This window comes from Sorex araneus, chromosome 6, assembly GCF_027595985.1.
Source record: "Sorex araneus isolate mSorAra2 chromosome 6, mSorAra2.pri, whole genome shotgun sequence".
NCBI classification, from domain to species: Eukaryota; Metazoa; Chordata; class Mammalia; order Eulipotyphla; family Soricidae; genus Sorex; species Sorex araneus.
The window spans coordinates 24,185,507-24,207,472 of NC_073307.1; the positions used below are offsets into that span (position 1 = coordinate 24,185,507).

The 21,966-nt window shown below is 52.2% G+C and overlaps 1 protein-coding gene across 1 annotated transcript in view; it reads left to right on the forward strand.

The window, feature by feature from the left end:
• Positions 1 to 21,966, forward strand: part of SPOCK1 (SPARC (osteonectin), cwcv and kazal like domains proteoglycan 1) — a 447,720-nt gene that overhangs the window by 355,439 nt on the left and 70,315 nt on the right. The window contains exon 6 of the mRNA XM_055141942.1: positions 16,561 to 16,675. Coding sequence (XP_054997917.1) covers positions 16,561 to 16,675 — 115 coding nt within the window. The remainder of the gene's footprint in view (positions 1 to 16,560; positions 16,676 to 21,966) is intronic.

Below are 21,966 nucleotides of genomic sequence, written 5' to 3' on the forward strand. Positions count from 1 at the left end.
TGTCGTAGTCCCACTCCCACCCTGCCCATGGCCCCTGCAGATCTCATCTTGGGGGGACCCACCACTGCCATGATAGCAGCACCCCTTCCACTCTGTCTACCCATCCCGTCGGCGCTGAGGCAGAAGGGGCGATGCGGGTCGCCTGGTCCGCACAGCTCACGGCCTCTCTTGATTGCATGCTTTACAGATCCACATTTTTATCCCCGAAGCTGTCATTTTTCTTGACCTGCTATTTTAGTCACTCCGAACAATATTAGTCTATCGCCTTGGAGTTTCTTGGGCTTTTTCTCCTTCATAAAGTTCCCATCAACCCCAAAGTAATAATAGCTAATAGGGAGAGATGCAGGCGGCGGTCAACTCGACAGCCCCCCCTCCCCACCCCTGACTTCCTTGTGGGTAGCTGGGCCCTGCGGGGCTGCAGCTCCCTCTCCTGCAGGTTTCCACACCCTGGAATAAGGGCGATTTCATCTTCCTTTTAATTTTTTTATTGTTTTTTGGGGGGCGGAGGGCGGTGCACACCAGCACTGTTCGGAGTGTACTCCTGGCCCTGTGCTCGGGGATCACTGCTGGCAGGGTTCAGGGGACTATCTGGGGTGCCGGGGATCGAACCCGTGTCAGCTGCATCCAAGGCCAGGCCCTCCCCGCTGTACTGTCTCACTGTACAGTCGTCCTACCTTTTCAGAGAGGTGGAAGCCGCGCTCACAGCAGGGCTGGTTCTCATTGACGGCTGTCAGTGTCCCAGCAGCACCAGCTGACACTTTGGTTCTTTTCCCTTGATTCAGGATACTCAGCTTTCCTGGCTCAGTGGCGGAGAGTGGCTTTGGAGGGGCTGTTGAACCCCCTACGTGTTCATTCAGTAGGATGAAGGCTGAGTTCCCAGTGGGTCCCCCTGTTTCTCCCACCCCAAACCTCAGTGATGTCTGACTTGCTCTCTGCACCTTCAGCCCCTGGTGGGCTCCCCGGCAGCACCGTCCCTCCTGCCCCCATCGGGCCAGTGCCCCATCTGACGCACCATGGCAGCTCCCCACACCTAGATTCTCGACCCTCAGCGCCATTCTAGTGGGTCTGCCCACGGATCTTAGTGGACCCTGCAGGGGTGGCGATGTTTCCAAATCTCATGTGTGCGCATTTATTCTGCGGTGCCCCTCTTCCACGCTGTGAGCCAGTTGGAATAGAACCGTGGTTCATTTGTGCTCGCAAACAGGTGGGTACAAGGGAAAGTGGGAATGTGGGGAGCTGTGAACCCCAGAAGGGGGGCAGGGCAGTGCAGGAGGAAGGAACATGACAGCGGAAGGGTGAAACCAGGAGCTTACAGGGTCTGAGATGGGCAGCGGGTGAGCCCTGCTCTGAAGAAGTGTTTCTGCCCCGTGGACAGACCCTCTCTCTGAGTCAGAGGCAAGAAGTTGTCTCAGGTCTCAGGCCTAGGCTGGGGTTGGGGAAGAAGAGCAGGGTTCCCTCCACCTCTTCCCGTGTGCTGAGGCTCGGGGATGTGTGCATTGGCAAATTGCTTCTCTGCAGAGCGGGGAAATGACCCAGCAATTTTGTTGACAAAGGAACAGGGCAGGATTGCCTGGGTTTTTTTGTTGTTGTTGTTTTTGCACAAGGTGGCTGCTTCTGGAGGCCAGCTCCCCGCTTTTTCATTGAGATCAGAACTTTAAAGGGAGCAGCTTATCTTGCAGGAAATGTGCAGAGGAAGGATGACTCCTGTCTAGTTATGAAGGACGGGGCCTCGCCAGCTGCTGCTTCTGTTTATCCAAAAGTTCACTCAAGTGTGAGACTGTCTGGCCTCGGGGTTCAGATCTGAGGCCATGCTGCTGCCCCTCTCTGCCTACAGGAGTGGGGCGTCAGCTGCTGTGGGCCCCCTTCCGCTCCTGTCCCTGCATCTCCTTCCCCAGGGCCTTTCCTTGTCCAGCTCAGACTATGAAGCTGTGTGCAATGTCCCAATGCCTCCTCACCGTGGTCATTGCCAAGTGCGGCTGTAAACTCAAGTGTGGCTGCTGAGACTACTGTCCATGGGGACATTTGCATCTCGGTGTGAGAGGACACATCCCACGGGGAGTTGGGGGGGTGTTGGGGAGATGGAGATGGGGGGAGTCCACATTTCTCGAAGAGGTCTTTCTTGTTTAAAGCCACATCTGCTTTTCAGGGAGCTTCCTTAGTCAGTCTGATGGCTGGATATTTCTGGGTGACCCGCAAGGTATTCCCCTGAGGACGTGAAAGGCCCAGTGTATCCAGTAGAAGGATGCAGCCCTGTCTCTCCTGGACCCTGCTCCCGCACCCCATCAGGGGTAGAGAAGGGGACACAGGGGCCTCAGAGGTTGTCTAAGCGAGACTAGAGCCCGAGTCTCCTGACCTTTCCGGGGATAGCTGTTTCTGGGGGAGCTCGCTGGGGGGAGGGGTTGGAGGAGGGTGTCACAGGTGGTGCCTGCACATGTCCTGCTTTCCAGAGGGTTCCACCATGCTGAACTGCATGTGCTGTGGCCCTGCCCACACACCTTCTGTTCTGTGTGTTTGCCGATCTCCTTTCTAGGCCTCTTGTGTTCCCTCTTCTCTGGCCTCCTAAAAGCTTCTGCCAATGTGACACTTGGCTCTAAATTCTCCTGGCTGTCACAGTAACATACTCAAGAAATGATGCTTGTGTTTAATTAATTATTATTATTATTTTGCTTTTGAGACAGTCTCTTGCCCGAGCACCTGGCTGTCTTCCCCAGGGCCCCTTGAAGGGGGTGGGCTCCAGCTTCCCTCCCTGCCCCGAGCAGAGCTCCCTTGGACAAAGATCTCCAGAGCCTAGCCACAGCCATACTCAAGGCCCCTCTCCACACATTCAGTCGAGCCTCACGCATGAAGGTACCGGCAGAGGAACCAAGGCGTGTGGGTCCCAGGGCTGAGACCTCCAAGCCTGCTCGGATTGGGACTGGGCCTCTTCTGCACAGATTTCCCATTTTCCAGTATCTAGGCAGTCACGCACAGGAACTGCCCCTGGCGCCCTGTAATCCCACCAATGGCCAACATCAAGAAACTTAAAACCAAGCTCCCGGAAGCACGCGATATCTTAAAGCCTACTTCTCCCTCTGGGAGGACCTGGCAACTATCGAGTTTCCTGCCCACATGGGAGAGCCTCGCAAACTCCCCATGGTGTATTCATATGCCCAAACCAGTGACAATGCTGGATCTCATTCCCCTGACCCTGAAAGAGCCTCCAATGCGGCATCATTGGGAAGGACAGTAAAGAGAAGCTTCTAAAATCTCAGGGCTAGGATGAATGGAGATGTTACTGAGACCGCTCGAGAAATTCGATGATCAATGGGATGATGATGATGATAATGAAGAATTTTTTTTTTTTGCTTTTGAGCCACACCCAGCAGTGCTCAGGGCTTACTCCTGGCTCTGTGCTCAGGGATTCCTCCTGGTTGGTTTGGGGGACCATTTGGGGTGCCAGGAATAGAACCTAGGTCAGTTTTGTGCAAGGCCAATGCCTTACTCACTGTACTATTGCTCTGGCTCTAAGACATGCTTTTAGATGAATTTGATAACATGAAAACATCCACAGTGATAACGGTCAAGCTAAAATAGCTCTGGTGAGGGTTAGTGAGGCTCAGTGAGGGCCAGTGAGGGCCACTTTGCGCTCCTGTGGTGCCTTCCCGTGGTACAGAGTTGGGGTGTCCTCTCCGAGTTCCACCATCCCGGCCTACACACAGGTCTCTTTGAGGTCTCTGGAGAAGAGCAGAGAATTGAGGGGTGGAGAACTGAAGAGGCCCCCCGTGACGCCGCCCCCGAGGTAGCAGAGGGCAGGAGGTTGTTGTGAGTTTGAGTACCCGGGGCAGGGGTGCTGGGAGGTGAGCACTTGTTATCACTGTGGCGCCAGCTCCCCGTGCAGGGCAGGCCCGTGCATTGCAGCAGACGTCTGGAGACAGACGGTTCCATTTCCTCCACCCGCCATCCCCCAGAGCTTGCTGATCTATGTTTGAAGAATCACTCAGCTGTACGAAACACAAATTATATCGGATGGAGAGCAGCGAGCTTCCTGGAGATCACAGTTGGCCTTTGTTAATGAGTTTGGGCCTGATGAACACTGATTCTGGGTTGGCATCAAAATAGGGCAGTGAGAGGTGGGTGGGAGAAGGTGTGGAGAGCTGGGGCCGCGGGCCTGCACCAGGGGAGCTGTGGGCTTCACTCTGACCTCTGCGGCCACAGCACAGCCCCGGCTGTCACTCTGCACCATGGCATGTCCCAGGTCACCTAGCAGGAGCAGGCCTAAGACCCAAGGAGGAGCTGCGAAGCCCACCTATGGTCCCACCCACTCTGCCTCACCCAGACTCTTGTCCTGGGGTTTCCACTGACCTCCAGCCCCCTGGGCAGTCTCCTCTGCATAGCTGGGAGAGCTCATGCATGCTCACCCCTAAAATCTGCCTCTATGGTCACCTTCACCACCATTCCCCCAACCCCCCTGGCACACCCCCCCATACATACACAAACACACACATACACACACCATGCTGGGGTGATGCCCTCTCATCTATGTCAAGACTGAGCTTTGTGAACAGACTGAGCCTCACTCAGCTCCCTTGGGCCCCAGTTTGAGGGACTCTTGCATCCACTGTTTTCTGCCTGCCCCCCTTCCCCTTGCAGCCCGAGAAGGCTGTAGCCCACCCAGCTTTGGGTCTACCCCTGTGTCACATTGAGGCCATCTCAGGAGGCAGGGGCTCTAACTTGGGGTCCCAAGAGAAAGCTCCCAGGGAGAGGGGTCCCCATGGAAGAAGGTACCCCATATCTCTGGACATTGATGGGACAGGCACCAGACTCCATCAGCCCGCTCTGGCCTAAGAAGGGGGGGGGCTTTGGGGTGTGCCTGCCCGGGTGTGGGGACTGCCCCTTCCCACAGGTTGGAGGAGAATTGAGATGAGGATTGTTTGGGGGAAATGAGTCCCTCAAAGGCAGCCTAGAGGGCAGACACTGCCAGGTACATCACGGATCCGCTCCATCTTCCCAGACTGCACTCCCACAAGGGCACTTTATTACGAAAACGTGGCTTTCACAGAGGTGATGCCAAGCAAAGAAAATCATCTCTGAGTGATGTGGCTCTTTCGTTCAGCACCATGGGCGAGCAATAAAATCAGGCCGCTGCTCACAGCCCATGATACCCGGGTATGTGGGAAACATCACCTCACTGGGGCTCCTGGTCCCATCTGCACGGCCAGCTCTGGTCACCTTTGTCTTGTGGTATTTTGTATGTTTGGGGGTGGATTTTGAGCTAAATCCACTATGCTCAGGGGACCACATGTGTTACTGGGAATTGAACCAGAGTGGGCTGTGTGCAAGGCCAGCACCTTAACCCCTGTGCTATCTCTCCAAGGCCTTTAAATTTTGTTCTTGTGGGCTCTTAGGAGCCTCCTACAGGAAGGTGGGAAGGGAGGCAAGGGAAGGTAGAGGTGGGAGAGAGGGGGCAATGGAGGGGTAGGATGGGAATCCAGGCCAGACCCCAGAGAGACACACTGGCTTTGTCTTTACATTGGGAAGGTGAACCCAGCAGTGACAGTGGGGATGCCTCTCCTGAACCCCATCACATTTATCCTGCAGAATGCTGGGGCCTGCTGGGGTCGTGGCGTGTCCCCTTCATCGCTCTGCACACCAGCCTCTGCCCCCTCCACTGCTGCCCTCCACTCTTCCTCCCACCTCTGTGCAGTTGTTCAGTGTTTCTACGCCCAGGTTCTAAGACCAGAAGCTGCTTCAGCAGAAGCCCAGCCCAGGGATGGGGCAGAAGTGCAGAAAGGCTGAAGGCTCTGGGGATGTGGGCTGGCCTGGCAACAGGCTGAGATGCTCTAGGAGTCAGGTCTCCTGCTGGGCATCAGCCCATAGGGGGGGGGGGTGTGTGGTGTGTGTGTGTGTGTGTGTGTGTGTGTGTGTGTGTGTGTGTGTGTGTGTGTTGACAGCACTGTCTGAATCTGGAGGTTTTATCTCAAGGATGCCTGTGTTCTTGGGAGTCAGAACTAGGAGAACATTCATTTCAAGTCAGAGAAGGGGCCGTGCGGGATTGTGTGGCAGTTGGGGGAGGGGGTACATGCAGACTCTGATTACTTTCCTATGTCTCTTTGCACATGGGACCCCCCCTCCCCACACACAGACACACACATGTTCTCTCTGAGGTCAACTGAATTTGTTTACATTTATTTTCCTCCCTTCCCCAGCCAAGCCCCCTTCCCCCCGCTCCCCCTCACGCTAGCTTTGGTGACAGGTCTCAGAGAGTAAGTCTTTGCTGTCCCTGGTACAAATCAGGGGCCATGTCAGGCTTTTTTCTGAGCACCCACAGCAGCAGTGGAGATCCTGGCCTTTGTTCTGGGGGATCATGGTAGGACGTCCAGAGAGCCGCAACCACTTGGTCTTCCTAGATGCAGACCAGCAGGAACCCAAGGGCACATGCCCCCTTGGCAGATCTCCCCACGCTGACCCCCAGCTTCTGGGGTGAGTGGACGGCCTTCATAGGAGAGTAAGTCCCGGAGCCCCCAGGTACCTTTGACTGTGCAGCTCTGGGCTGGGTGTGAGTCCCTTGAGTGACCTTGTGAGAACTGGCCTCACAGTGGCTCAGCCCCCAGTGCTCAGTGCTGCAGCGTTAGCCATGGTCTCCTGGAATGAGCTTGTGTGGGCACCTCAGTATCTCCAGTGGCCAGAGGGCCCATTTGCTTTTCTTGTCATCCATAGGAGTGAAAGGTGAAGGGGAGAGAGAGGAGCCTGAGCTCCTGGCACAGTGCCTGGCTCGTGGCTCACTGCAGGGAACATTACATGTATCATAAGACTTTATAAGCCATCCCCGCAGCGCTCTTGAGGACGCACATACACTCAGCGTCGCGTCTTTGCTATGATGGATGATGCACCACACGCAGTCCCCCAAGGGCCCCTGCAGCTAAGACGTCCCTGAGGAGAAACCATCAGGGGACCAGAGGACGTGGAGGAGAGGGCATAGTGGTCGAGGTGTGCCAGGAGCTGGGGCATCTGCAAGAATGGGGGCAGGGGTTTAGGACAGGAAGAGCGCAAGACCCTGGACTGGAGGTGTGAGATGTGCTAAGGAGGCATGGCGGCTTTGTGGAGGAGGAAATCAGGATGTTTGTGGTCACACTCCAAGCCATGAGTCTGAGCTTTGGTTGGGCACATATGGGCAGTGCTGGCACAGGGGCAATAGCCTGACCCTGCACTTGGTGGGGAGGGTATGCTGGGGCTTGTTGATCCGGGCGATCGTCATGGTTTTTGTCTGGTGAGTGTAGGATCCTCTGTGTATCAATGCCTGAGCACCATGACAAAACATCATAGGGCTGGTGACAGTGACAAGGTCATGCAGATCTGCTCAGCAGGCAGCAGGATGTCCAGGTGTGTCCATTCATTCATCTGCCCAAGTATGTGCCTTTCCTTCTGTCCTAGCCCTCCCATCCTCTTTTTCTTAGACTCCCTTACCTGCATCCCAGGCCCTGCCCTTGTGCGGTTCATGAACATGACTTGGGTTTTACTGTGCTGGTTAGAGAAACATTATCGAGTTTGGTTTCTGAAAGCAAACCTAGGACATTTTATGTAAACTAGACTGATATTCAGATTTCGATGGTCAGAGATGCAGTATGGAAATTAAAGCACCTTGTGATGGTCAGCAAGATAGCACAGAAGTTAAAACACCTTGCACAAGGCTGACCCTGATTTTATTCCCTGCATGGTGACATTTCCTGAACACGTTGATCTTCTCACATCACCCCAACATGGTAACATGCCCTGAGCACAGAGCCAGGAGGAGCCTCTGAGTTGCCAAGCGGTGTGTCCCTTACACACCAAAAACAAAGCCAAACTGGCCACCCCATTCTCTGGATGAGGGCCAGGAGAGGCTGAGGCAGTTACCTGCAGACACACAGCTTGGCTTCCTCCAGCCTTAGTTAACCCCAGACCATGTGGACACGTGTGCTCACCCGTGTCTCCATGTTTATTCTGCTTATTGCAGGGGTGCTGCCTGCTTCACCTGGGGATCCGTGCTTGAAGATAACACAGGTTAACCTTTTGCTAAGCAAATCCCAGTAGGAAGCCCCCACCTTCCCAGGCCGAGCCCTCGCTCTCTAGTGGGCAACACAGGAGGCAGCAGTTTAGGGGAGCATATGGGACCCTTTTCTGGGAAGAGGCCGGCTAACAAACACCCCTGGGGCCAACCAACTCAACTGTGCTCTCTCTGCCCCTGGGTTCAATCACCGCTGAACACACGGATGGTTTAAAGAGCCGAGCCAAGAGTACATGACTGGACCAGACAGTTCACGTTTGGCCGCGTTTGCTCACCCCTACACACAGAACACGACCACTTTCCCCTCTGCCTTTCCGGAATCATAGATGGGACAACACCTTACACCCCTAACATAGAAAATAAGGCAGCAGGGGCCACTCCCAGATGGACACCTCCGTGGACACTGTCACCTTGGTGTCACCTCCTAGACAAGGCCCCCAATCCTCCACAGTTCTGAGAGGCGAATGTAGGAGGTAGAGGTGATGGGGTCCATCCCAGCACCCCCCACATACGGATATTGTGGTCTGTTCAAATATGTGTTTTCTGCTTTGCTTTGTATCATTATTGCTGCTTACTGTCCGCTCGGGGTTGTTCGCTATGGGATAGATTACCATGAAGCATGGTAAGGTAAGAATCCCTGTAACCTAGGGGTGCTTTTCTGGGGTACTTCCTTTCATGATACATGCCGGGGTAGCAGGGGGCCATGCCCTTGAGCACCACGTGGTCCCACTGCTGAATTGCTTGATAGGCCCTTGGTCCCTTTAAAGGGTGTCTGCCAGATATTTGGGGTCACTTCTCAAAAACATATGGCCAATATTCTTGGAGAAGTTGATGGTTCTTCCTTGACTCAGTTATTACATGGGGAGCTGCAGCGTGAAGTCTTTCTAATTCTGGCATCCTTCTAAATTTATATAACTGGCATTCTTCTTGGGGAAAAAAAGCCCTTTCCTTTTCTCACATATTTAGCAACTTGGTTTTTAATGTTGAAGGTTCTACCTTCTTTGGAACTTTCAACTCAGAAAAGTGGGGGAAGAAGAAAAAGAGGCAAGGCGTGATGGAGCATGCACCAGCACTTTAGATGAATGGACCTCTTCCGCTTTCACCCTGCCCTGCTCCAGCTAGACCTTTTTCCTCTACCCTCTCCTGGGGTCAGTCATCATCTCCACCCCAGGATCTTTGCACTCCCCCTATGCCTGGACACCCCAGCTCACTTTCTCCCATCAGACCCAGATGCGTTTTACTGGCTGGAGAGAGTTCACAGAGCTGAATGTGTATGATGCATGTAAGAAGCTGGGGGCCCAGCCTTAGCACCACAGGGAACCCTGTGATAGGGACAGGAAGGGAACATGGAGAGTGAGATGAGATATGGGCCCCAAGAAAAGGAACCATTGCTATGGAATGTCAAAGGGTGGGCCTACCTGGTAACCTGGATGCCCTAGGCTCTGCCCGTATCCTAGATGACCAGATAATTAGAGAAATAATCATCTCGACATCCGTGCCCCTGTTTTACAGCGAACACAACAAAGAAATGATCACCTTCCCCACCTCTTTGTTGAAAAAAGTCTAAGAAGGGTAGGGTTTCTGCCTTTCTCTGGAACCCTTCAGGGGACCCCTCTCAGAAACTGGGAACTTCCCTGCCTAATTTTACCCATCCCTTAATTGAAGTCTTTTCTGAATCTGGCCACTTGATCTCCAGTCCTTGCTTCCAGTTTGACTGCTGGAGGGCAAGAGCCCAGGCATCCCTGCTTGCTGTAACACCTGGACCCTTGGGTAGTGACCCCTGAGCGCCAATGCCAATTGGCAGACTTCTCGGTCATCCCAGGGAGACCCCATCCCCTTCGGGTATCTCACGGTGTCCATCAGGACCTCTCTGCATATAGAGCCCCCATCCCTCTGCTTCAGAGCCTAGATCTGGGTCCAGAGTAGATGCCCACAAGTATTGGTTGAATGTGTGGTCTGCAAGGAGAGACACATGCTAGTCATGTGACCAACCCCCCTCTCATGTCCCTTCCTAGAACCTCCCCGGTGAGTCCGGAGAATTCAGGCTCTGAACAGGAGGTATGGCTGTTCTGTCTGCCAGGGCCAGGGAGGCTGGCCAGCAGCTACTCCCAGATATTATAGTCAGAGGAGCTGGGAGAATATCACACACACACACACACACACACACACACACACACACACACACACACACACACCGCTTCTGTAACATGATTTTGGGGGAATAAAAAACAAATCAGAATTCATCAACTGTGAACAAAATTGTCAACTGTGAACTGTCAACAGTCTGGTTTAAAAATAGATGATAGGTTGATGAAATATAGCAGAGAAAACAATTTCAATAAAACGTTAAAAGTAATTCCCGAAGCATCTGAGGCAAGGCCAAGAGTGTGGCGTGGTGGCACAAGTGTGTCCAATGTACACACACACACACACACATACACACATACACACACCAGAGAGATGGGATTAGCTTGGATTTACAAATCAGGGACAAAAGGACTTGCTGCCTTGGTGGGGCCACAGCGGCCCGGCCTCCCAGGCTCGTGTCTATGCAAAACTGAGGGGAAGATTGGGGGGAATCTGCCGGCACATTTATTTTGAAGTAGGTCAGCCTTTGAAGTCTTTCTGCTCCTTCAGAATATCTGTGCCTCTCCCCGGTGGCTGTTTCTGTGATGATTGGGGAAGGCATTTCTGTTTTAGCAGGTTATAGGTTCTAGAAGCTTCAGGGAGGATGGCTGCCTTTATATGTTTGTTTGGCTAAATAGGGGTTCCGATATAATTTTAAAACTCCTGATTTCCCACTTTTCCAGTGCCGCTTCTCCCTAAATAGTTATGCTAGTTATTTATTCAGTTGCTTTTGCATAAAATCAATAGGAAGGGCCTGATTATTTTATGCCTCCATTCTTCTGGCCCTAATCGCTGCCCTGGTGAACTCTCTCTGTCTGCTCTGTCCATCTTCATGTGCGTCTTCCTGTGCATCTTCCATGTTGTTTTTCTTTTCTTCCCTTTCCTTTTTCTCCCCAGGCTAATAGAGCCATCTTGGCACAAAAGCCCCCAAACAAGGCCTTCCCATTCTGTAGTCAGTGTTTCTTTCCCAGCGTCTAGAGAGTAGGTGTACGCCCAGCCAGGTTCATTGCAAAGCATCTGCGCCTCAGTCCTGGGCACTCATTGCCTGCCCTGCCTGGGGTCCCCTAGTTCCCCCCAGGCTGTGATGGCACCCCGAGGGGGACCCGCTGCCTCTGCCTCTGGCCCCTTCTGACAAAGCCACTGCAGGCCTGCCTGTCACCAATGCCGCTAACTGGAGAACTCAGTGGCTAATGGCCCATTGCCCCAAAGTCTTCTTGTAGCTGTTCCCACCTTCCATTCCCCATACTTCCTCCTTAAAGGGAAGACTTCTAGATACCCCCTTACCTGTTCCCAAAATTGCCCTTTTTCCAGTATTTTGTTTTGTTTTATGATTTGCTGCTGGGGATCAACAGCAGGGTTCCCCTTCACCCACTGTCACTCAGAGCTCCGCCAATGCAGCTCCCCAAGGTGCAGGTCCAAGGAAGCCGAGTTTGAGTGTGTCACTGGTCCCAGATCTCCTTCCCCTTGCTAGGCAGGCAGTAGGGGACGTCGTTAGGGGGGACTGACTCCTGCTGCCGGGCAAGTCCCCAGGCACATAAATCTCCAACCCTGGTCTTGGGGATTTCCTCTCCTGCACCACTGTGTGTCTCGGGAGAGAGAAGGCGTGAAAACTCGGAAACTTGCAGGTTTGCTCCATCATTTCTGCCCAGGGCTGTCAGAAGACACTTTTTCCTCATCACATCTCCCACTAAGCAACCTTTTCACTCTGCTTCCTGCTGCTTTTCCTGTATGTACCCTTATGGGTGCCAGGGGCCTATGCACAGTGAGGGGCGCTGAAAGGTAACACAACCCTTCTCTCTCTCTCTCCCCTCTCTCTCCTCTCTTTCTCTCTTCTCTCTTTCTTCTCTCTCCTCTCTCTCCCTCTCCTCTTTCTCCTCTCTCTCTTCTTTCCTCTCTCCTATCTCTCTCTTCTCTCCTCTCTTCTCTCTCTCTCCTTTCTCTCTCTGTCTCTCTCTCTCCATCTCCTCTTTCTTCTCTCTCTTATCTCTTCTCTCTCTCCTATCTCTCTCTTCTCTCCTCTCTTCTCTCTCTCTCCTTTCTCTCTCTGTCTTTCTCTCTCTCCCTCTCCTCTTTCTCCTCTCTTATCTCTTCTCTCTCCTATCTCTCTCTTCTCTCCTCTCTCTTCTTCCTCTCTCTTCTCTCTCTCCTTTCTCTCTCTCCCTCTCTCTCCCCCTCCCTCCCTCTCTTTCCCTCATACATGCCAGGCATGCCCTTCATCCCTGAACAGCATCCGGGAGTCCTGTGGTTCTAGACCTCTGGGGAGGAGAGGACAGCATCACTGGAATCTTGTGACTCTAGAATCTGGATATCAGACAGGACACACTCCAGTCAGGTCCCACCACTCCAGCCAGTGTCCTCTGCCCCTGTGACTAGGGCCCTGCCCCTACTGCTGACCCAGGACTTGGTGTGAGGGCCCCTCCCAGGTGCAGTTGGCCTGCCACTCCCAACAAATACACATACACACACACACACACACACACACACACACACACACACACACACACACACACACCATAGTGTGGGCTAGCAATACTCCTTTTGCTAAAATGCTCCCCTTCCTTCGTGGGTGAGGAGGAGGCTTTAGGTGGGGGTAAGGTCCATCCTGGCTCAAGAAGAGTTGTGAAGAGGTGCAGGCCCAATGGTGCTTTGAGGAGACATGGGGAGAGAGACCATTACCTCCATGGAAGACTAGAAATTCCATGTTATATCCTGTCACAAAGCAGTGGGGAAAGAAACACACATCCGTGTGATTTATGTAAATGTCCAAGTTCATTTTTAACTACAGAGCTCTCAGAATCCACATCCTACCTAGGAAGCTAAGAGTTGGTGGCTGTTCTCTGCTCCATGGAGGCAGCTGGCATCCCAGGTAGCCTCCCGTGCCCCTGGGAGGGAATGCCTATCTTGATGGTATTTGTTATTCCCCAATTTTTAAAAAGTAGCTCTCACCACTTATATATGTATCTTTAAATAGCATGTTTTGAGCTTTATAGGAAAAAAAAGGGGGGGGGATTTGTAGCCTTTGGAGCTTTATTGAAATGCCACATATTGTCCTGAGAGATAAAAGGCAGCTCTGTGCCCTCACAGGGTGCATTTTCAACAGTGCAGATAATTACTCTTCTCCCTGGTGGCACCATCCTCGAGTCAGGCGCCTGAACTGGGGAGGGCTGCTCAGGTAGCCTGGAGGCCACAATCTCAGCATCCAGCCACTGGGGGCCCTGGATGAGACTGCGCCCCTCTTGGGGACAGGTGTCAGGGGCAGCTGGGGAACAGACAGGACTCCCATGACAGCCTGGGGGATGCAGAGCAGTTTCGTTTTCCTGTTTACTGAGTGCCCAGTAAAGCAAAGCTGTTTACCAAACACCTTTGCAGTGCCCAGGGGCTGACTGTGCGTGTATGTGCTTCAGAAGCCAAATAGAAACTGGATCGTTTCCTGTTCTTTCCTCCTCCAGAGTATATTGTTTCCCAAAAATAGGCAGCACTCCTCCTTTCACCACACACACACACACACACACACACACACACACACACACACACACACACACACACACACACACACACACACACACACACACACACACACACACACACACACCACCCACCGGGACAATGGCACCACCCAGGAGGGTAGCAGTAGTTTGGATGTTATTGCGGGGTGCTTTCTGTTTGTGTCTGAGAACCTCTGCGCTAGCAGGGAGCCCATCTTTGTGTTGCCCACTCCCGCTGAATGACCCCTGGTCCCCTGATCGCCACATTGAGGGGCTATAGCACTCGGCTTCACCAAGTGTATGCAGCAGATGTGAGCTAGGGGTGAGGTACAGCTTGGTGCCATGGCATGAGCAGCCCTTACCCAGCAGAGGGAGAAGGCAGGAGATGAAAGCAGGTGTCTTGGAGTTGGCTTTCCTGGAAGTGCTCAGGGGCCCTTGGGTGCACAGGATGGAACTCGGGGCCTCACAGTCCAGTTACGTCCAGGGCCCACAGTGGTCCCACAAACAGTGCTCTGAAGGCCAAGTTCTCAGCTTGTGGGGCCTGGCCTGTGCCATACCCACTCACCATCAACTGGCCAGAAAGAGTCATGTGTCCAGGATCAGTGCCCCCTGTAAGGGGGCATCCCTAAGGTGTGGAGAGAAAGAGTGAGACAGAGTATTGGAAATGCTGACAGTCAGCACCGGGATGATCAGGCTTTTTACTAAGCAATGTCATCATTTTGACTTTATGAAGGAATTTTACATGTAAAACAAATGTATTTTAGGAACGGAGCAATAATACAGCAGGGAGGGTGATTACCTTGCATGTGGCCCACCCACATTTGATCCCCGGCGTCCCACATGGTTCCCCCCAAGCACTGCCAGGAGTAATTCCTGAGTGAAGAGCCAGAAGGAACCCTTGAGCATCCCTGTGTGTGACCCAAAAAGAAAAAGAAATGCATTACCCCCTAAGTTGGTTTTGGGTATTATGTTAGTGAAAGACTCTGGGATGTGACTCTGAGGCTGGTTCCTGAGCGAGGAAGTGGCTGGCCTTTGTTGACCCCTGGGCCATGGGCAGTAGTGTTATTCGCAGAGATGGGCTTCTGACCCTGGGTACCCACTGCCACCTTCCCGCATCACCCATGATTTCCTTCTGTTCCCAGCACGTCCCCTACCTGTGGGGCACTCTTGTGCTCCACCCACATGCTTTCTCACGAGCTTCAGAAAGACTTGCTCTATTTGCTTCATCCACAGTTATGTGATCTGGCCTCTGAGGGTTGGTTACTGCTTTTTTCATGGAGCCTCCACAAACCCTACCTCCATGCTGGTCACATGCTTGGCACCCACACACGCAGGAGTATCTGCTGCGGGGGGAAGCCCGCCAGGTCTCAGTGTGTCTGTGGCTGTCACTTGTGGGTGACTGGGAGTCACAGCAGAGTGACCCGAATGAACATGTTGAGGAGCTTGGTTTAGAGCACTCACCACGGAGTGCCATCTAATTGGAGTCGGAGTGCTGAGCCCCCACATTGCACCCGCACTCTGTGTGTCGCTCAGCCACTTTCAGAGACATGCATCCACTACCCCCACCCACCACCCATCACACACACACCCAACGGCAGAATGAATCTCCTCTTGGCTCTCTGCCCTCTGCCAGACTCCCCATGACACTGGATCAGAGCCGCGTGCACAGTGGGTGCTCGGGAAAGTATGCCTCGCTCCTCTGCCTTTGAACCGCCAGCAGAAACACAGTCTGTGGTTCAGGGGCCTCTGCAGAGAACTGATTCCACACTGGCCTGGCTCTTGAGAGCCATACGGAGGGGAAGGAAATGAATTCTCCGCAGCTAAGACAGAGGCAGCAGTGTGGTCCCTCGATGGCCTGTACAGGCTCAGGTCAAGACCTGGCTCTCTAACGTCCCATCCACAGGACAGTGCTCGTGACGTGGGGCCCTCCTCTGCTGAGCTTTGGGGTCAGGTGCTGCCTTGAATCCTACCTCACATACCACATAATCTTTAAGATTTAGCCTGGGCATCAGTTTCTCATTCTACATCATAAGAACTTGTAAGAATATTCCACCTGGTGGTCTTTTATTTGTTTTCATTTGGGGGCCACACCTGCTGTTGATTGGAAGCTATTCCTGGTTTGATACTGGGGGGACCTTATGGTCTCTGGGGTCAAACTTGGGGCTCCCACGTGCAAAGCATGAACTCCAACCCTTTGATCCCTCTCCTTGGGCCCAAATGGTGGTCTTTCACACCCCTCGTTGATATTCTTTCATGCTTGTATTCGAAATCTAGTGAGAGAAAAAGTCCCCAGTTGGAAGGAAAATGGCTGGGTGTGACCATTGTTACTGATGAGGATTGGCAAGAGGAATAAGGGTCTGGGACTTCTGATACTGCCTTCTAGATGCCATGGATGTTTCCAGCCTGCCCCAGGCTAGTGGAACAGCCATAGGCATCCTGTACCAGGGAGAGACTGTCAGGCTGAGAGCACTCACCCTTCATACGCTCCCAGGGTGCATGGGTGGGGCTCAGCTGCTGTGTCCCAGCTTACTCAACACCCACTGTCACTGTTCCCTGCTAGGAAGTGATGTGAGAGCAACTAAGGGGGCCAAGGGGGCTCTGACCGAGGAACACAGCATCAGGGAGCAGCTCTACCTTGGGATCTAGGGGTGTATATCCCAGGCTAATCGGCTTTGATTGCCAGTTACTGGATGAGTTTAACATTCGTTCCAGTGAGCCACCCAGGGCTCCTTACATCCCCTGCATTGAGAAATAGCTCAAAGGGCATCTCATTGTGATTCAGACTAGGAACAGAGACAGACACCTCTGTTCTCAGTCCCGAACAGCTGAGGGGTATGAACCCAACCCTGAGGGGTGAGGAAGCCACGTGGCCCCAGGGGCCTGCCGGGCTGTGTTCTCACGGCCTGTGCCATCTTTCCTTTGCAGTGCAAGTTGGAGTTCCACGCTTGCTCGATGGGGAAAAACCTCGCCACCCTCTGCGATGGGCCCTGTCCCTGTCTCCCGGAGCCCGAGCCACCGAAACCTAAGGCGGAAAAGAACGGTGAGTGGGGGACGCAGGGACACTGGTGGTGGTGGGAGGAGGGGATGAGACAGGGCTGCTGGGACCTGGCTCTGCCCCCCGCAGGCATCTGGCATTGTCCAACGTACTGCTGAGCCCAGGCTGGGGACAGAGGGCCTTCCTTGGCAGGGTTTCTGGTTTGTCTGGAAAAATCACCCCAAACTGCCTTCACTTCCCATGCTGCAGAACAGGAAGAACTGGGGAGGCTTTGAAAATGATGTTCTGAGGCCGGACTGGCTCAGGGTCCGATGGACAGGTTTTTGGGCATCCAAAACCAGGGCCTGCCCTGGAGCCCATCTAGGTCTTCCATGAACTCTAATCTCAAAGTGCTTCGAACGGGGCAAGGCTGGATTTCAGAATTGAGACTTCAGAGCCGTCATCTGGGTAGAGAGCAGCCCCAGCCCCCACTGCGCCCCCCCCCTTCCCCAGCCTGCCTTCGTGATTAGATTCTGTTTGGCATGCAGTGCCACACCATGCCGGATGAAAAGACAGCGTCTCCCCCGGGCTGCTGGGCCTGCGTGGCTGTTTTCCTGATGGCCACAGTCATGTCCCCCCGCTGGTGGAGCTTTTCTCTGCTGGAAGGGTGCATTTGTCAGGGCTGCGTGACCTGTGAGTCCATAGGACGCATCCTGCTTCTCCGTCAAGGGGGGGGGGGGTGTGCATGTGTAAGCGTGCGTCACTGCATGCGTCTTCTCACGCCAGCAGCTATTTGTCTCCATATGTGTCAGCCACACGCTGTCTTTTCCCGACAAAGAAGGTGAAGATGCCCGAGTCATTTGTCCATGGTGGCGAGACAATGAGGATATTGTCCTTCAGGCTCCCTTTGGGAGCACAATCCAGGACGTCGAAGGACATCATAAACCACAGAGCTCCCTGCTCACCAACGGCACCATTCCTGATACCTTTTGCTTTGCTTTGCTTGTGGACCCACGGTGCTGGTGTTCAGGGCTCTGGACCATGTGCAAGGCAAGCACCTCTACCCGCTGTAATCTCTCTCCAGACCCATACGTCACTCCTGATGATCAAACACTGATCTCAGAGAATGTTGCCCGAGTCACTGATAAAACTGAAATATGAAATTAATATACAACAGCCTCAGGGACATGGGGAGAACATAAAGCCATACAGTGTAAACCTGCTCCCATACCCAGAAAATTAATTTCTATCTAGAAATGCCTTAAGAATCTTCCTGGGAAGTTTCCATAGCCTCTGTCATTCTCGGCCTTTTATTTATTGCTCTTGTTTACCCAACTCTGCCGAGTCTAGGAAAGTCAGCTAAGAAAACCATCACCGTGCTGGTGAGTGGATGAGTGTGAATCTCCTCGAGGGGTCCTGATCTGCCAACCTCTCCTGACTTCCCGTGAGGAGGAAGCAGAGGTGGATATAATTCTCCACATGAAATAGAAACTCTTCCCGCCCCTCCCCTCCTCTCCTTTTGCTTCTTTTGGAGGGGGGGACACACCTGAAGGTATTCAGGAGTTGCTCTGAACTCAGTGGTCACTCCTGGCTGACCATATGCTTCTGGGGATTGAAACCTGGACCTCCTTCATGCCAGGCATCTGCTCAATCTTTAGATCCATCTCCCCAGCCCTCAACCCTCATGTCTTAATGGTGGGCAGCCGCATCTGCTGAAATAAAGTTTATCCTCAAACAGGGCACTCCTAATTCGACCTTGACCGTACCATCTATCTGTTCGCTTATTTACTGACAACATTGAGACGCATTCTTGATGGAGCCCAGGCAAGTAATAACATTGCCATTAAAGTAGGGGCTCAGAAAAAAAAAAGTGTTGTTCCTGAATGCTGAGAGGCTGGTGAAAGCAAGATTACCATTTCAAAGGACTTCATTTCAAAATACATGTGATAGTACAGACTACTAAGTTAATAGTGAGAGCTATATCAGAAAGGACTTCATCCTTATCAGAAATAAGAATAATCAAAAAATAAACCAGAAAATTTCCCAAACATCCAAATCCCTCAGTTTCTCAGGGGTGTATAATCGCTCTTTTTCTTTCACTCCCTCTTTTATTCTAGTGTTATCTATCCCCAGTGATGCCTGGGGGGTATTGGAGGCTGGCTGCTGGGGTGGGTGCTGGACCATGTAGTGCCGGGGTCAGACCTGGGCACTGGACATGTAGTGTGTGTGCATGGCTGTTGGATAACATTGGGTTGTCCTAGTTCCTCCCACAGGGAGCCTAGGTTTATTGAGCCACTCTCACAACAGTGCCCCTGAGGCACACACAATTCCATCAGGCTCTAATAATCCTCTATTGCTTTTCTCTTTCCTTTATGCATTTGCATGGCTTGCTTAGCAATGTCCTTCTTGTATAGACACAGGAAGATTCTTCATGCTTTGCTTTGTAACATGGAAACTAATTGACTCCAAAATAATATTTACTCCTGAGCATCCATGTTTACTTGACTTAAGCCTCAGTTGCCCTTAGTTCCTGCACTCCAAGAGCAGTCTCCCCAAAGGACTGGATGGACCCAGTGCAAGCTGTGAGCTACCCTGGCATTGAAATGGGCCAGACTAAATTCCGTAATACTTAACTATAAATTAAGAGCACGGTCACGGACAAACTCTGTCATGACCCAAAAAAGAAGTAACTGAATAAGGACCCTGCTGGGGTTAGGAAAGACTAATGTGGTCTTTATATATTCCAGACCACAGCCTGAGGACTGTGGTCTGGAATATATAGCGAGATGACCCCAGGAAGAGCCAACCTTTAAGTTCATACAAAATAACTAGAAATATTATAAGAAGTAAATTTACTATGATGGTTTAAATGGATAATTAGCTGAGGATAGGAGAAAGTATTGCACCCTGGATGTAGCCCTGCCCTTGAGTGGATCTCTTGGTAATCTGGAGTGTTAAACTCTCAGATGAGATTTTGTCCTTTTTGAGTTAATCTCCTGAAGGAGTGGCTTTACCTCTATTTGTTGTTATGATAATTTCGACCCCACCTTTGTGTGTCCCCACCCTTCATGATTCTATATAACTATTCTGTGTGGGGTAAAAGGGGGCTATATGTTGAAGACTAGAAAGTTGATGACAAGATGTTGAAGACGAGGAGGAGAACCGGGACTTTGGGACTACGAGGAGACTAGGAGACTAGGATGACGGCACACCGCACCGTGGGCACAAGGCAGCGGGCACAGGGCAACAGTGCTCTGTCTCTCCCGCTGCCCACATTCGGTAGTCTCCAGCCACTTCCCCCACCCCGGGGAGGTTGATGGCGATGATGACGCAAGCGAAGGAAGGAACGGAGCCAGGCTGGTTGGTCTCAGTTGCAGTTTATTCCATTCCCATCTCCATTCTCCTGATTCTACTCCTGCTTCTTCCTCCCCCATCCTACTTCATTCTCTTTCTCCTCTGGATCTGGATCTGTATATAACTTCTCCAGATCTGGCACTGGAACTGGCCCTGGGACTGACCGCCCAGTCCACTCTTTCAGCCTAGTTAAATCCCTGAGAATGAGGGGTTGGGGCTTACACATAGGTGTGGTCACAATCAACAGGGGTAAAGTTCTTTCCCTCAGGGGATGCTTCTTCTAGGACAAATTCTCTTTCAGCAGGACACCCGCCCAAGAGCGGAATCCCATAGGTGTGTTTCTCCTTTCCTTGTCCAACTAACATATAAATAACCATAATATTAATCATTTTGTATGGACATAGCAAGAGATGCATTAGGCTTATAGAATTGCTTTCCTGGGGTCATCTCGATCTCAGACTACAGTGCTCAGGCCAGATTAGTCTTTCCTATCCCTAGCAGGGTCCTAGTCTCGTCATTGCTTTTGGATCATGACATGACATGTCCATGATAAAGCTCTTAACACATAGTTAAGCATTAGGCACTTTGGCCAGGCCCATCTCGATGCCAGAGTAGCACATAACTCACCGCTTGCCCTGGGTCTGTCCCGTCCCTCGTCGGGACCCTGCTTTTGGGGGTGCTAGGAAGTAAGGGCAGCTGAGGCTTAAGTCAGAAAGCAGATGCCCGGGAGTGAATAATATTTGAAGCCAATTAAATCCCATGTTACCAAAGCATATTAACAACTGTCTTTCTTTGTCCATACAAAAAGGACATTGCTTTAAAGTAAACTATTCAAAAGACATAAGGAGGGGAGAAAGGCAATATTAACTTACAAGTTCACTGTCCTAGCAAAGTCTCACCTTACAAATTAACAGAGTCTGATTAGGGGAAGAGCTGATTAACTAGTTGGGGAAGGGAGCATAGAAGTGATTATGGATAAACAGGATAAACAAAGGAATGGGAGTGACTCGGGAAGCACGTTGATGGGCGTGACTGATATACCTAAGCTTCTAGTGGCAGGGGGAGCAGGACATACCAATGTAGTCTAGAATTGTTTAGAGATTATTACCAGATTAGCCCAAACTCTGTGGCAAGGCAGAAAGGACAAACCAATTATATCCTACACAGGGGAAGAGAGAGAACTAAACCGACTGCCAACCAGCCCGGGGCTCAGTTCCTGTTCTTTTGCTCCCCCATCCTTCATCTGTCTTTACCCATCATGGACTAAGCCTGGGGAGGCGGCTCTCAGCCACCAAACACTTGAGTCCCCTGTGCCCCCATGCCCTTTTTTCCCCTTGAAAACTCACACATAGCCCCTTGAGCTGTGTCGCCAGCCCTCCAGCCCCTCTCGGGGATAGTTTGCTTTGCGAAGTCTGCCTCTGGGCTGAGATGAGTTCCCTAACTCCCCACAGGGTCTCCAATATCCCAGCATGGTTGAGACGCTCAACCTCAGCAGCTGGAGCAATGCGGCTCCCCCTGGAGCCGTGGGTCAAACTGGCATCCCTCTTTCCCTGATGTGGGACCCAGCTTCCTGGCTCTGACTGCCAGATTTTTTTCCTAGAAGCTGCCCATCAGTGGCAGGGATGGATGGCTGAGGTCCTTATCACTGCGCCCAGCCATACCTTCATGGAGGAGAGTGTAATCCCCTGTTAGAGTAAAAGGCTGAAATATTTAATGCGCATTTATCCAGGTTTCTCTGGAGGATGAGGACAGTTGAGGGTATTGACAAATCCCTGGGGTCATTATGCGAAATGAAACATTTAAACTAATAACATTTTAGCTGGACAAAAATCAATCAAGTGCAGGCTGACCTTTCCCTTTGATCTGCCTGTTCTCCGCACACAGGGGTGCTGACCTGAGGTGCTGGTCCCTGGGGCCTGGAGGAGGGGGTATCTGCAGAGAGAGGTCAGAGGTGCAATGGGGCATCTGGCTGTGAGGTGGAGTGGGAAGGAGGTAGCTGTGTG